This window comes from Equus quagga, chromosome 11, assembly GCF_021613505.1.
Source record: "Equus quagga isolate Etosha38 chromosome 11, UCLA_HA_Equagga_1.0, whole genome shotgun sequence".
Taxonomy (NCBI): Eukaryota; Metazoa; Chordata; class Mammalia; order Perissodactyla; family Equidae; genus Equus; species Equus quagga.
The window spans coordinates 35,045,938-35,062,967 of NC_060277.1; the positions used below are offsets into that span (position 1 = coordinate 35,045,938).

Sequence of the window (17,030 nt, forward strand, 5' to 3'; positions counted from 1 at the left end):
CTAACTCCAGCACAATACTGAATAGAAGCAGAGGAAGCAGACACCCTTGCCAGGTTCTCAATCTAAATGATTTTCATGATATTAATAATAGGTTTGCCATAGTTGCCATTTATCAGGTTAGGGAAATTTTCTCCTATTCATAGTTTGCCAAGAGTTTTTATCATGAATGGCACACTAAATGAGTTTTGAAGTATTCTATCCTCTTCTATTTTCTGGAAGAGTTGGTATAAAATTGGTACTATTCCTTCCTTAAATGTTTGGGAGAATTCAATAGTAAAACCATCTGGTCAGTCCTGCAGTTTTCTTGAAAACATGCAGGTGTGGGTGTGGGTGGGTGTGGTGTGTGTGAGAGACAGAGAGAGAGAGAAATTTTTAATTAAAGATTAAAATTACTATGATGGATATAGAGCTATTCAAGTTATCCTTTCCGTCTTTTGTGAGCTTTGGCAGTTGGTGTCTTTCAAGGAATTTGTCCATTGTATCTATGCTTATTGGTATAAAAATGTTCTTAACATCCTTATCCTTTTAATGTCTTTAGAATCTGTAGTAATGACAACTCTTTCTTTTTTTTAATACTTTTTTTTTGGTGAGGAAGATGACCCTGAGCTAACAAATCTTGCTTTTTCTTTTCCTCTCCCGAAAGCCCCAGTGCATAGTTGTATATCCCAGTTGTAGGTCATTCTAGTTCTTCTATGTGGAATGCCTCCACAGCATGGCTTAGGTGAGCAGTGTGTAGGTCTCTACCCAGGATCTGAACCAGCGAACCCCAGGCTGCCAAAGTGGAGCATGCAAACTTAACCCCTTGGCCACAGGGCTGGCCCCTTTAATTCTTGATACTGGCAATTTATGTCTTCTTTCTTTTCTTCTTGATCAGTCTGGCTAGAGGGTTTATCAATCATATTGATCGTTTCAAGGAACCAAAAATTGGTTCCTTGAAACTCTGTTCTTCTTCTGTTTCATTCCATTTATTTCTACTCTTTACTATTTCCTTCATTTTGCTTGCTTTGGCTTTATTTTGCTGGGCTTTTTCTAATTTCTTAAGATAAATGTTTAAATTATTGAATTGAGTTCTTTATTCTTCTTTAATACAAGCAGTTAATGTATAAATTTTAACACGTTTTCATTTTCATTTAATTCAAAATATTTTCTAATTTTCCTAGTGATTTCTTCTTTGATCAATGGGTTAATTAGAAATGTGTTACTTAATTTCAAAATAGAGTTTTTTTCAGATATCTTTCTGTAGTTTGTTTTTAGTTTAATTTATTGTGGTCAGACAATATACTTCATATGCTTTTAAAGTTGATGACATTTTTTTCTGGCTCCGAATATGGTCTATCTTAGGGAATATTCCATGTGCACTCGTCAAGAACATATTCTACATTGTTGGGTTCCTCACCTATAAATGTCAATTAGGTCAAATTGGTTGGTAGTGCTGTTTAAGTCTTCTGTATCTCTATTCGTATTCTATCTTCTTGTTCCATCAGTTGCAGAGAGACAAGTATTGAAATCTCTAATTATTGATTTGAGTATTTCTCCTATAATAGTATTTTTCACTTTATTGAGTACAGTGAAGCTCTGTTTTTTGATATATACACATTTAGTATTGTTATGCCTTCTTGATAAAACTGACCCTTCTGTCAGATTCACTCTTTATTCTTTTTCAGCCTTGACTTTTATAGATTGCACTCTTGCTCTCTGTTTTTAAATTGATTTTGGCCAATGAGAGACACTAGTTGGACACCGGAGTATGGAAGAAAAGATGTTTGGGTACTTAATCCTTCCAGCTCCTCCCTGCTGGGCTGCAGGTTGGTAGTGGCTATGTTCCTCTATGGAGGCACCATAGGTGACTATCAGGCAGGTGGCTGTCTCCTACAGTAATAAGTCTCCTTGGGCTCTGGTAATCTCTCTTTCCCCCTACCCCTCAGGCCTAAGGGTGATAATAACTCTATGATTAGTTCTGGGTGCTTCACCATCACTTTTTGTTTTCTGGTAACCCTGTCCACATCTTTGTAAACAGCCCTTTCATTAAGCACCCTTTAATAACCTCTCTTCAGTATGCCATTTGTTAACTGCTGGAGATTCTTACTGATATAACATGTGCTGTAGTACTAGCTTAAATTATTTATGTAGAAATTATTTGGTTCTTCCCATCCTACTCACTGGTTCAACCAAGTTCATCACTCAACATCAGGCACTTGAAAAAGCAAAAAGGGGTCTATTTGGATGTTTTCATTAGAGGAAGAAGTAATAATGACTATCTGTTAACTCTTAAACACATTGCCAGCGCCCCAAATTCTCATACCTAGGCACTGTTTCTTAGGGATTGTTGTAGATGATACTATGTGACATGCTAGACTCCCCATGGACCAGAAATGAGCTGCCGTGGTCCCTCGTTAAGCATCAGGTCTCATGGTACAGGAGCTGCAGACATAGCGCTCACCACAGCAGCCCTAGGTTGCAGTCGGAATAGAGATCGTATTGTGTTTTTTTCCCACTTCATCTCATTTGTCAGAAAATGTGCGGTATTTGGTTTTAAACAGGGGAATTATGATAAGTTCCCTATACAGGAGTTAAACGCAGGACAAACGGTATTGCGGAGGAATGGACAATGGCGAATGCTTAAAATTCTACAGCAGGACATTAGAATGAGAAATTCTCATGTTTTTCTTGAATCTGAAGACAGTGATATGCTGAAATGTGTTACCTCCGATTTAGATCGAAAGATCTTTTGAGGAGTAGATTTTTTTGAAAAACTGAAAAAAGATGAAAATGCTGAGAATAGGCTATACTTTACAAAAGCGTCCAGGTTTAGGGGACTTAAACCCGTCCAGAAGTGTTGCAAAAAAGAGGAGCAACAGTCTTCTACCGAAAGCCAAAACCATCTGACCTACTCAGTGTTTCCATAAACCGGATTAGCCTCATTTTTGCACTTGCCTGGATGAACAATAGGCATCCTCGCTCTCAACAAGAGTGGCCAGCACCAGCGCCAGAAGAAGAGGGGATGGCGCGGCTCTGGGTGTGAAGGAGACACCCGCTCGGGACTCACAGGACCAGGGCTCTTTCCTCAAGCTCTGCCCGAGGATAACCCCGCTGTCCCTAGGCCTTGCTCACCTCAGCCTCCGTATCAGTTTTGTTTCCCATCGAGGCCCCGCCTTCCGGCCGGACGCACCAATTAAAGCTCCAAAACAGACAGAAAGAAAGAAAAGGCGTATCGCGCGCCGCGCTCCTGGCCGGCAGACTCTCGCGAGAACTCGCAGAGCGCGGGCGGTTCCTGTGGAGACGTCGCGAGCGGACCTCCGGGGGCGGGCCGCGCCGTAGCCCCGCCCTTCCTGAGCGCGGGCGCGCCGTGGCGGGAATTTTGCATGGTTCGGACTCCGAACCCCACGGACTCCGGGGCTTGGTCAAGACCCCCTGGGCGTATGTCGGGGACTGAAAGTGTGAGCAGGTACGACGTGCACCAAACAAGGGGTGCTCGGTGCACAAGACGCCGACTTTTCTCGCCCTGTGCCCGCCCCGCGCCGGCTGCTGCCCTGTGCGGACCTGCCGGGGCTTGACCCCCGGCTGGGAGGGAGTGGGGATGGCGCCGGGCCCTCCTGATCCCGCCCGGAGTCTGCAAGGGAGCTTTCCAAGACCCTGCCGGCTCGGTGCGGTTCAGTAATGGAGCCGAGGGCACAGGTCGAGGCGGGCTCGGGAGTTGTAGCTGGATCTGTCCTGCAGACATCTTTTCCTCTTCACCCTGTCTCGGCCTGCAGGCTCCGACCTAGGAGGAATTTTAAGTTTCTGCCGCAGCCTGTCGGGGATGCATTCCGTCTGAGTTCTGGCAGCCTCGATCTCAGGGAGTCGGTGGAGGGGAGTTGTTGAGATTTGGCTTCCCGGTTATTTTCTTTGTGCTGGGGAACGTTTTGGGAACTTTATGAGGTCACCCCATGCTCTCGGCCCGCCTCACTTCCAGGGATCGCATCACAACTTATTTGGAGCCCTTAATGACAATTCTAATGAACCCCAAACATTTCAGGACATGAATTAAACAATGGATGACTGTTCTGCTGCATCGACGTTCCTGACCGACAGCTTGGAATTAGAGCTGGGGACAGAATGGTGCAAACCTCCTTGCTTTTCTTGTGCTTTTGACGACAGAGGAGGAGGAAAACATTTTTCTGGAGAGTCCTACCTTTCCAGCGGAGCCCTTAAGCGGTAGGTAAAAACTCAGAGACTTGCTTTTTCCCTCATCAGATTTTTCTTCAGTTTGTTAGGAACGTTATTTAATTAAGATTTCAGTCAAACTTTGATGTTCAAGCCATGTTTTTGTAAATCGGCTTGGTGTATTATACGGATGCAAGCTTTTAGCTCTGTTACTGGTTTCCTGCTTACGACGTACCTAAAAGGGTTTTGGATATGAGGAACTTCCGTGCTACGTGATGTCCTCTTACCTCACTGCTACTTCAGTTTTCGGGGAGGGAGCTGGCCACTAACTTCCCTTTTACTTAAAGTGAATTCTGAACTACCTGAGCTTTTTGAAATATTTCCTTCCAAAACATGAAATAATATTCCGGAGCTTCTCAGTAATTCTTAAGTAAGACACATTTTTTGTTGCCCAAGTTTCTTCTAATTCTCTGTGTCTACACATATAGAAGTCTTACAGATTTACTTTTTTTTGGAAACTTTCTAATAAATACCCCAGATTGTGTAAGTCCACAGGAATGGTATTCTTCAAAGTTCTTGCCTTGGGCAGATGTACACATATTGTAGTAAAACTGCTGTTACTGAAATATTTTGGAATACTTGCTGAACCAATTTCAGTCATAATGGAAACCATTTTTGTTGATTTTATAGTTGTACCTTGTTTGAGATGTTAAAAGGGATTACACAGAATAACTTCTAGCTATTTTAAAGTTAAATGTCCCCTCAAAGGATGAAATTCTACAACTGAAGACCACTATTGAAGACAGGCAAAAGTATGTTCCCAGACTCCTTTTCATGTTTTTCCTTTAAGTTACATTGCTCTTTAGTTATTGTTTTTTTAATCACTAGATAGGACTGAATTTTTAATACAATCTAGCTGTAGTATTCCTGAATACGTAACATGATACTACGGCATATCCTGACTTTATAACCACATTGTTGGCATGCCATGTATAATATGGATTCACATAATGTCAAAAAAGACATTCTATCAGTATGGGATTTAGCACTCTTTTTATGAGACTAAATCAGAGTTTGCATTTCAGATTAATTTTGAATCTTGATCCTTTACCAACTAATTTTGAAGAGGATACAGTGGAAATATTTGGCATTCAGTGGGTTACTGAAACAGCATTAGTGAATTCGTCTAGAGTGCTCTTTCATTTATTCAGGTATGTTTTTTTTAACTGCATTTGAGTGTAGATACTGTTCAGTTTTGTAAGTTACATTGCTGAATGGTTTCTAATACTGATATTACAAAAGTACCAGTAGAGTTGTGCATGTTGCTCACTTGATTATCTTATCAGTAACAACAATCAAGCAGTAATGTTTGATGGAGTAATGATTTTAATGAGTGTTTTTAAGTGAATATTCTTTCTCAGAATATTCTTCTGTATTTGACATCATGTATTAAAGACAATTTTTAAGGCTTTAAACTGTAGTATAATTTTGGAAGAAAGCTAAAATACTTTTGTTGCTTGATAGCTATAGTCTTTCAGTGATTTTTAGCAAATGAACTCAGGCTTTCCGAATGCATGTTTCAGACTGCAATTGAAATATGATTAATTAATATGACTAATTTGGACAACATTAAAAAATTTTAATGAAAACTTTCAGACATACACAAAGGTAGAGAGAATAGTATAATGATCCTTCACATACTCTCCCTCAAGGTTTTATCACATTTCCTTCATCTGACCCTTCCCCTCTTTTTTTTGCCTTAAGTGTCTTTAAGCAAATTCTAGGCATCATGTCATCTCACCCCTAAATATTTCAGTATGTGTTTCTTAAAAATAGGAACTTTTTTTAAACATAAACACTATCTCATTATCACAATTAACAAAATTGAAATAATTCATTATCATTTAAAAACCAGTCCCTATTCAGCTTTTAGATGATTTTTGAAATGGAGTCAGTTATTGAAGGCAAATTATTATCCAAAAATACATCAGAGTGTATATAGGTATATTTAAATGGAAATGGAAGGGTGGAGACCTTGTGAAGAGACATCACTGTGTCTGTACCATGTTATATGTTTTATTGGGAGAATAGGCTGAGTGAGTGATTCTCTGTAATCCTAAACATTACAGAATGAGTTGAGTCTTTATCCAGGACATGGGTCTTGGATGTGGGTCAATCTTCTAGGAGTTGAAAGGCAACTAGGAAGAATGACAAGATAAGATTACTTTCAGGAATGAAAGTGGAACATCATAAATATAGCTTTCCCTAATAACTCTAGTCTGTATAATTCAATTTCTTTTCTGAACTCCTATTGTATTATTATATGATACAATTTAGCATTTCATTAGGTAACTGTTAACCTAGGATGTTTTATATAAGTATTTTAAAATTCTTAAAGATATAAACAGTATCTCATTGATAGTGAAATCTATGATATTTGATATAGTTTCTGAGATATGCAACTTTTAATAGGTTATTTGTGAAAGGTCAGTCAAAGGCATGTTTTATCTTCTCTCAGTCTTCACTACCTGAAGCTGACCCTGTAATAAACATTCACGAAGTATTAAACATCATTCACTAATGGGAATCATTGAAGCTCTGTAATAGATTTGGAAACATTATTTATGTAATTGTTACGTGCTTTAAACTATTCTAAAATTAACTCTCACCTTACGTTTTTTAAATTAGGCAACAACTGTACAACTTGGAAACCTTATTACAGGCCAGCTGTGATTTTGGTAAGTTTTAAGTGTGTTTAATGGCAAAAAGGAATGGTGCTCTATTACAGTAAATTACACATGGGTCTTTGATGCATAATTGGGATATCATATCATCGTGGAGAAAGTATTAGGTCAGAAGTTAAGTATACAGTGTATTTAATGTTCAGAAAAAGTAGGACACTTGAATTTTGTTGTGATTGAGCTTTATAGTATTTTGCAAAATCTGTAGGTAAAATTTATTTAAGGCTAAACATCTCTGAAGTGAATTAGTAACTTGCTTTGGGGGTGGGGAGTGGGACGGAGAACTTTGAAATAGAAAGTGCCAGACTTTGTTGTCTTCTTGCTCTGCTTTTCTGCTTTCTGTTTGTGACATTTAGTGGACTACTGATTCTTTGAGGATTGGTATAGTTAAGATAGTGAAGGGAATTGCGGGGCATTGTGGTTTAGTGCAGGCTAACTGCTTCTCCTTTCCAGCAGTGTTGGTGCAGTGTAGTATTTAGAATCATGGCTCTGTGGTCAGCCTGAGTTCCAACCCTAGCTAATTGTAGATCTCACACCAGGTACTAGTTCCCGCCTCACTGACTTCTTGTGAGAGTTAAATGACATAATGCAAATTAGGTGCTTAGCCTGGTGTCTCTTGTTAGTGATACCCAGCAGCTAAAGATCACCTGACACACCTTTGGTCAAAGAAAGATTTAGTAGATTACAGAAGCAAGGAGGAAATACACATCATGAGGAACAGGTGGGGCTTCTCAGTAAGCGGGGAGGAGGGAGGGGCTTGTGATGGGATTTGGGCTTGTGCTGGCTAATTTGGATGGAGTTTAAGGGGGATAGGACTTTATTCCGGATTGAATGTTGTTAAGCAGGTGCATGTTGATGATTGAGTATGTTAATTTTAATCTAGTAGGTGGGACAAAGGGATGCTAGAGAGAGTTCTAATTAGTAAAGAAGCAATAGTCATGTTAGCCGGAAGGGGATGTTCTGTTTTTGTATTTTTGTGTGTGTGTGATTGCATAGTGCCTTGTTTCTCTCTTCAGACATGATTACAGAGAGGATTTGTTTTTGTCTTGTTTCACCATAATCATGGAGTGGCCCTGCCTGATTATTTTTTATATTTTACGGAAGCTGTTTAATTTCAGTAGGGAACATCATGGCCTAGCTGTTAGCCATCAGCTGTCAGGGCCGTTTTATTTGTTTTCTCAGTCTGTGCTCAGTAAATGTTGAGTATTATTGTCTTATTATCACCTGAGTCCCTGCTTCATGCCAGGTGCTGTGTAAGGCGCTGATGGATCAGAGTGGAAAAATATGCTGCTGAAGAGCTGGCAGTGAGTCGGACAGATAGACATGCACGCTTGGTCAGCATGGTACATGGAAAAGTGTGGTGACAGAGGCATGTGCAGGCTGTTGCGGGAGCCAAGGGCTTCATCTGTTTATGTGCCCATCATGGAGTGACGCCACATTGGAGTCTTCAAGGATAAAGAGAAATTAGCTAGGCAAAAGATTCTGGGAAAGTTTTGGGGACAGGAAGAGTTCCAGGTAGAAACAACCGTATAGAAAAAGACACTGAGGTGTGTAAAAACATTAAAGTTCAGAGAGCAGGAAGTAAATAGTAATTGTGTTTGATTGGATCAGAGTGTGTGTGGGAGTGATGAATTTGGAAGGGAGGAGATTGCAATTACCTTTGTAAACCATGCCAAAGAGTCAGAATTTCATTTTGAAACCCCTGGGGAGCCTCCAAAGTATTATAGTTGGGAACAGCAAAAATACTTTTACTGTATAGAATAACTTAATTAAATTTGGTGCATGGAAGGCGTTTATTATACAAAATCGTTCCTTGAAAAGCACTTAGTGACCTAAATCCACTACAGTGGACTGTTTGTTGAAATGTTTGTTTGTTACACTGACATTTTGGCAGTTTTTGTGGCTTTAAAAAACTTTTAATGTTAGGTTTGTTGGATACGTTAGCAATATTAAGGGTTATCCCTAGATCAGCTCACCCCTGCCATGCTCCTTTGTCAGGGCTCTGTTAATGAACTCACGTGGCTAGCCTTGGCCCTCAACCTTCCCCAGAAAAACCCCTAATGTGGGGTCACTTACTGAAGTGCGTATGGTTCTTGTTTTCATATTCATTATATTCCTCAGATTGCTTTCTAGTTGAGGCAAAATAACATTTAATAATGTATGTTTTGCTGAACCTGTTCTTAAACATAGCTGTTGGTGTTACCTAATTCTCAGATACTGTATTTTATTGTCCCTAGACATATCATTTGGATTTTCTTAAATTCTCCATTTCTGTCCTTTTTTTCATCCATCTTGAACACCTGGAGTGTGTGTATAACCGCTGTTCTTCTTTGACTGTGGATTCTTTCATTGTTCTCATTTCTGGGTCTGTTCTTATTGATTGATTTTTTCCTCCTAATTCTGTGATATAGTTTTCTGCTTCTTTCAACCTCTAGTAATTTTTTATTGTGTGATGGACATTATAGATTTTACATTGCTGCTTTCCGGATTTTCTTGTACTCCTATAACTAGTGTTGAATTTTGTTCTGGCTTGCCATTGAGTACTTGTAATCCATTGGATCTTTTTGAGGCTTCTTTTAAATTTTGTTAGGACTTTTAAAAAGTAGCCTTTAATCTAATGTTAATTTAGCTCTAGTTAGGCTTCTGAGGATTCTTTCTGGTGTATTATGACTTTTTTTCATTCTTGCTGGTGGGAACTTGAACTGTTTCCTGGCCTGTGTAAGCCTTGTGGAGAATTGTTTTCTTGTGTTTTCCCCTGGCCTCTGGTAATTTTTTCTTGTGCTTGAACAGATCGATATTCAGCCAGGACTCAGTGGGGATCCTCTGTCCATTTCCAGAGCTCTTTTTTCTGTAGCTTTTTTCTTCTTTGGCACTTTTGCCCTGCAAATTTAGACCACTCTAAACTGAGATGTTGTGTCTTCTCAACAAAGTGATTTGGACTCTGGGTTCTCTCTCTCTGTGCTGCAGCATGGAAACTATCTAGGTGCGAAGCTGATGCAGTCTTGGGACTTATCTTCTCTCTGGGATAGCAGTCCTGTGTTGTCTTGTGTCCAATGCCTGAACACTTGTTTTATGTTGTTCTTCTAGTTTTTTAGTTTAAGGTGGGAGGTGGCTAAATCTAATCCTTTTACTCCATGTTGGCTGGATGCAGACATTCACAGCAGTTTTTATGAGAGTAATGCCTTTAGGGACTGAGAAGTGTGAAACTGGGGGTCACATGACTTTTGTAGGTGAAATATAATTAAGCTATAAAAATACACTGCACTATTTAATATTTACATATTTGCACAGTATCTTTACATTGATACTCCTGTTGGTTTTGCCAAAGGAGTGGCCATGTTTGCTCATTTGAATTTAAATTTAGAAATAAGTTTTGCTGTATGTTTAATATGGATGAGAATTTGTTGCCTGTAATTCTGATCACATTTTCTTTGCTTTTGTTTAGTGATTGTCTCTTACTCATTTTCACTATAGTAGTTATCACTGTTTTGTACGTAATAACCACCCAGATAATTTTTACTGATGTAAATGTTAAAGTGAGGGAAAGATGGCATGACTGGAAGTTGGGAGAAAGGCAGGCACTATTAGTAAGTCATTTGGGTCCTTATAAATCATTATAAGAAGTTTTGATTTCATTCTAAATACAATAGCTATCTTTTCATGGATTTTGATTTAGAAGGAACAGAAATTGATATATTTTTAAAGCAGTTTTGTACTTAGATTATAGAGGGGCAAACAAGGATCTGAGAAGACCTGTTAGGAGCCCTGTTGCAATAAATCAAGAGATTATAGGAGGAGGGGATTCAAAATGACAGCATAGGAAGACCTTGAACTCATCTCCTCTCACAGACACCACAAATTTACAACTGCATATGGAATATATTTCTTCTGAAACGGATCTGCGAACTGAATAAGCAGTGCTTCTACAATAAAAGATAAAAGAGATGCATCAAGAAGGGTAGGAGAGGCAGAGACTCGGTCTTGCCCAGGACCCCACCCCAGGCATGGTATCCCAAAAATGGACAGGGACACCAAAAATATGAAACTTTCCCTCAAGATGTGAAAGGACTGTGCCACTCTGACGCTTGGATCTGGCATCAGAAGGATGAGTCCCCAAAATGTCTGGTTTTGAAAATAACCAGGGATTAAGTCTAGGGGAAACATAGAACTCTAGGAATGGAGAACCTGCTCTTAAAGGGCTCATGTGCACCCACTTACCCTGAGATCCAGTGGAAAAGCAACAGTTTGGAAAGTACCTGGACCATAAGTGAGGGAGACCCACTTATTAATCCTAAAGTGGCTGCCAGAGAGGTAGGAACCTACAGTGACTTTCTCCAGGGACAGAAACACTGGTGGGAGCCGGTTTTGCAACCTTGTTCTAACTTGCTGTTGACAGAGCTGGTGGGCGCCATTGTTGGTGACCTCCTTCAGTGGGTTTGCTCTGTGCCCTGCCACCCTGCAGAGCAGCTGCACCACAACTGGGACAGGTAAGCCCATCACACCCTGCCCTCACTGTGCCACAGCCACAGCACCGCCACAGCTGGTAGGGGCATGTGGTTCACACAAGGGATGCCCCTTGAGCACTTGTTCCTGTGGGCCAGGGAGATTGTGCTTCTGGGCCCCATGGATCATCTACACGAGACTACTCCTTCAAGACTGTGAGAGATAGCTGTTTAGCCTAATACATATAGACAGACACAGAGAGTCAGACAAAATGAAAAGATATAGGAATATGTTCTGGACCAAAGAACAAGACAAATCTCTAGAAAAAGCCCTTAATAAAATGAAGGTAAGCGATCTATCTGATAGAGTTTAAAGTAATGGTCATAAAGGTGCTGACCAACCTCAAGAGAATACTGGATAAACACGGTGAGGACTTCAACAAAGAGATAGAAAATACAACAAAGTGCCAAATAGAAAACACTCTGCAGGGGTTCAACAGCAGGATGGATGAAGTAGGTACATGAATCAGCGAGCTAGAAGACAAAGCAATAAATCTCGCCCAGAGTAGCAAAATGAAAAAAGAATTTTAAAAAGTGAGATACCTTGTGACCTCTGGGACAGCATCAAATGGAGTAACATTTGCATTATAGAGATCTTAGAAGGAAAAGAGAGAGAGGAAGGGCCAGAAAAAGTATTTGAAGAAATAATGGTTGAAAACTTCACTAATCTGACAAAGGAAATAGACACTCAGGTCCAGGAAATTGAGAGATTTCCAAATAAGATGAACCCAAAGAGAACCACACTAAGACAGATTATCATTAAAATGGTACAAGTTAAGGATAAAGAGAGAAACTTAAAAGCAGTTAGAGAAAACAGTTTTACTACATACAAAGGAAACCCCAAAAGACCATCAGCAGATGTTTTTCAGCAGAAACTTTACAGGCCAGAAGGGAATGGCATGACATATTCAAAGTGCTGAAAGGAAAAAATTTCCAACCAAGAATTCTCTCCCTGGCAAGATTATCAACTAGAATTGAAGGAGAAATTAAAAGTTTCCTAGATAAGCAAAATCTAAAGGAGTTCATCAGTACTTAACCTGCCTTACAAGAAATGTTAAAAGGACTTCTCTAAACTGAAAAGACACTAATTAATGATAAGAAAACATAAGAAATAATAATCTCACTGGAAAAGTTAAATTTTTAATAAAGATAGTGGATCATTTACTTATACAGCAATTTTGAAGGTCAAAAGACAAAAGTGGTAACGTTAACTAATATTACAGTAATTAATAAAGTGATGCCTAAACTAAAAAGATGTAAAATGTGTCATCAAAAATATGAAATGGAGAGGGGGGAGTAAAAATGGTAAAACTTTGGAAGGTGTTCATATTTAAGTTACTATCAACTTAAAAGAGACTGTATGAACCTCACAGTAACTGCAAAGAGAAAATTTATAGTAAATGCACGAAAGAAAATGAGAGAGGAATCTAAACATAACACCAAAGAAAGTCATCAAACCATAGGGAAGAAAGCAAGAAAAGAAGAAAGGAACAGAGAGGAACTACAAAAACAGCTGGAAAACAATTAACAAGATGGCAATATGTACATACCCATCAATAATTACTTTAAATATAAGTGGACTAAATTCACCAATCAAAAGACAGACAGTGGCTGAATGGATAAAAACCCAAGAACCGTTTATATGCTGCCTACAAGAGACTCACTACAGAAGTGAGGGCACACGCAGACTGGAAGTGAAGGAATGGAAAGAGATATTCCATGCAAATTTAAACAAAAACAAAGCAGGTGTAGGTATGCTTGTATCAGACAAAATAGATTTTAAAACAAAGACTGTAATAAGAAATGAAGAAGGGCACTACATAATGATAAAGGGGTCAGTCCAGCAAGAAGATATAATATTTATAAATATATGCACCCAACATAGGAGCACCAATATATATAATGAATATTAATGGACCTAAAGGGAGACACTGAAAGCAATACAATAATAGTAGGGATCTTTAACATACCACATTTTTTTCAAGTGCACATGGAACATTCTCCAACATAGACCACATGATAGGTCACAAAACAAGTCTTAGTAAATTTAAGAAGATTGAAATCATATCAAGGATCTTTTCTGACCACAGCAGTATGACACTAGAAATCAATTTAAAAAAGAAAACTGGAGAAAAAACAATTATGTGGAGACAAAACAAGATGTTATTAAACAACCAATGAGTCAAAGAGGAAATTAAAAAATACCTTGAGACAACTGAAAATGGAAACACAGTGTTGCAAAATCTATAGGATGCAGCAAAAGCAGTTCTGAGAGGGAAGTTCATAGCTGTACAGGCCTACCTCAAGAAACAAGGAAGATCCCAAATAAATCTTAATTTTACACCTAAAAGAATCAGAAAAAGAACTTTTCAATAGAAAAGATCAGTGAAACTAAGCTGGGTCCTTGAAAAGACAGGCAAAATTGATAAATCTTTAGCCAGACTTCTCAAGAAAAAAAGAGGGTCCAAATAAATAAAATTAGAAAGGACAGAGGAGAAGTTACAACTGGTAGCACAGAAATACAAAGAATCATAAGAGACTACTATGAACAATTATATGCTAACAAATTGGACAACCCAGAATAAATGGATAAATTCCTATACACATACAGTCTTCAAAAACTGAATCATGAAGAAGTAGAAAATTTGAATTGACTGATTACTAGCAATGATACTGAATCAGTAATCAAAAAACTCCCAACAAACAAAAGTCCAAGACCAAAAGTCTTCACAGGTGAATTCCACCAAACATTTAAAGAAGAGTTAATCCCTATCCTTCTCAAATTATTCCAAACAATTGAAGAGGAGCACAGTCTTCAAAACTCAGTTTATGAGGCCAGCATTACTCTGATACTAAAATGAAACAAAGACACTACAAAAAAATAAAATTATAGGTCAGTATCCCTGATGAACCTAGATGCAAAAATCCTAAGCAAAATATTAACAAACCAAATCCGACAATACATTGAAAGGATTATACACCCTGATCAAGTGGGATTCATTCCCGAGATACAAGGATAGTTCAACATCTGCAAATCAATCAGTATGATATATCACATTAATAAAACGAAAGATAAGAATTATCTGATCATCTCAATGGATGCAAAAAAAGCATTTGACAAAATCCAACATTCATTTATAATAAAAACTCTCAACAAAGTGGTTATAGAGGGAATGTACCTCAACATAATAAAGGCCTATATGACAAACCCATAGCTAACATCATACGAAACAGTGAGAAGTTGAAAGCTTTTCCTCTAGGATCAGGATGAGGATGCCCATTCTTGCTGCTTTTATTCAACAAAGCATTGGAAATCCTAGCCACAGCAGTTAGGTGAGAAAAAGAAATAACAGGAATCCAAATTGGAAAGGAAGAAGTAAAATTGTCTTTATTTGTAGATGACGTGATACTATATTTAAAAAAACTTAAAGAATCTACCAAAAAACTTAGAAATAAGAAATGAATTCAGTAAAGTTGCAGGGTACAAAATTAATATGCATAAATCTGTTGCACTTCTATACATTAGTAATGAACTATCAGAAACAGAAATTAAGAAAACAATCTCATTTAAAATTACATAAAAAAGAATAAAATGCCTAGGAATAAGCCTAACTGAGGAGGTGAAAGACCAGTAGTCTGAAAACTATAAGACATTAACGAAAGAAATTGAAGATGACAAATAAATGAAAAGATCCATGCTCATGGACTTGAAGAATTAATATTGGTAAAATGTTCATACTACTCAAAGCAGTCTACAGATTCACTGCAATCCCATCAAAATACCAATGGCATTTTTCACAGAACTAGAACAAATAATCTTAAAATTTGTGTGGAACCACAAAAGACCTCAGATAGCCAGAGCAATCTTGAGAAAGAAGAGCAAAGCTGGAGGTATCATGCTTCTTGATTTCAAACTACTACAAAGTTATAGTATGCAAATCAGTATGGTACTGGCATAAAATCAGAAATATAGATCATTGGAACAAAATAGAGAGCCCAGAAATAAACCCGTGTTTGTCAACTAACCTGTGACACAGAAGGCAAGAATATACAACAGGAAAAAGGCAATCTCTTCAGTGAATGGTTTTGGGAAAACTGGATAGCTACATGCAAAAGAATGAAACTGGACCGCTTTCTTATAACATGTACAAAAATAAAATGGATTAAAGACTTAAATGTTCGATCTGAAACCATAGAACTCCCAGAAGAAAACATAGGCAGTAAACTTTTTAACATGGATCTTAGCAATATTTTTTTGGATATGTCTCCTCAGGCAAGGACAACTAGAGCAAAAATAAATGGGACTACATCAAACTAAAAAGCTGTTGCACAGCAAAGGAAACCATCAACAAAAGGAAAAGGTAACCTACTGAGTGGGAGAAGGTATTTGCAAATAATATATCTGATAAGGGGTTAATATCCAAACTGTATAAAGAGCTCATATAACTCAATATAAAAAAAAAAACCAAAACAACCCAATTAAGAAATGGGCAGAGGATCTGAATAGACTTTTCTGAAGAAGATATACAGATGACCAACAGGCACATGAAAAGATGTTTAACATCACTAATTATTAGGGAAATGCAAATCAAAACCACAGTAAGATATCACCTCACATCTGTCAGAATGTCTATTATCAAAAAAGACAGGAAATAACAAGTGTTGGAGAGAATGTAGAGAAAAGGGAACCCTTGTGGACTCATGGTGGGATTGTAAACTGGTACAGCCACTATAGAAAACAATATGGAGGTTCCTCAAAAAATTAAAAATAGAACTACCATATGATCTAGCATTTCCATTCCTGAGTATATATCCGAAGAAAATGAAAACACTAACTCGAAAAGATATATACACCCTTATGTGCGTTGTAGCATTATTTACAGTAGCCAAGATATGGAAGCAACCTAAGTGTCCATTGATAGATGACTGGATAAAGAAATTGTGGCGTATATCTATAGATATAGATATAGATATACAGACACAATGGAATATTATTCAGCCATACAAAGAATGAAATCTTGCAATTTGTGACAACATGGATGGACCTAGAGAATATTATGCTATGTGAAATAAGTCAGACTGAGAAAGACATACCGTATGATTTCACTTATATGTGGAATCTAAAAAACCAAACAAATGAATAAACAAAACAAAACAGAAACAGACTCATAGATACAGAGAACAAACTGATGGTTTCCAGAGAGGAGGGAGGTGGGAGGATGGCCGAGGGAGAGGGAGGTGAGAGGTGAAGGGGAGTATAAGGAACAAACTTTCAATCATAAAAGAAATTAGTCATGGGGATGTAATGTATAGTATAGGGAATACAGTCAATAATATTGTAATAACTTTGAATGGTGAGAGATGCTAACTAGACATATCATGATGATCATTTCATAATGTATAAAGTATCAGATCACTATGTTGTATACCTGAAATGAATGTGTTGTATGTCAACTATACTTCAATGAAAAAGAGAGGTTATAAGGAAAATGGATAGTTCAAAGGTATATTTTGGTCATAAACTTAATAGGGCTCTGATGGATTAGATATGAGTTTGAAGGAAATGGAAGAATCAAGAATAACATACAAGCAATTGTTGGCCCCATATATTGGGTGGAGAAAACATGGCAGCATGTAAGGGGTT

At 38.0% G+C, this 17,030-nt stretch overlaps 1 protein-coding gene across 1 annotated transcript in view; it reads left to right on the plus strand.

Moving 5' to 3' along the window:
* The first annotated feature begins 3,356 nt into the window (after positions 1-3,356).
* The window catches only part of MMS22L (MMS22 like, DNA repair protein), a 125,244-nt gene continuing 111,570 nt past the window's right edge, over positions 3,357-17,030 (plus strand). The window contains exons 1-4 of the mRNA XM_046674494.1: positions 3,357-3,445; positions 4,016-4,194; positions 5,229-5,354; positions 6,832-6,881. Of these exons, the coding sequence (XP_046530450.1) occupies positions 4,031-4,194; positions 5,229-5,354; positions 6,832-6,881 (340 nt within the window). The 5' untranslated portion in view covers positions 3,357-3,445; positions 4,016-4,030. The remainder of the gene's footprint in view (positions 3,446-4,015; positions 4,195-5,228; positions 5,355-6,831; positions 6,882-17,030) is intronic.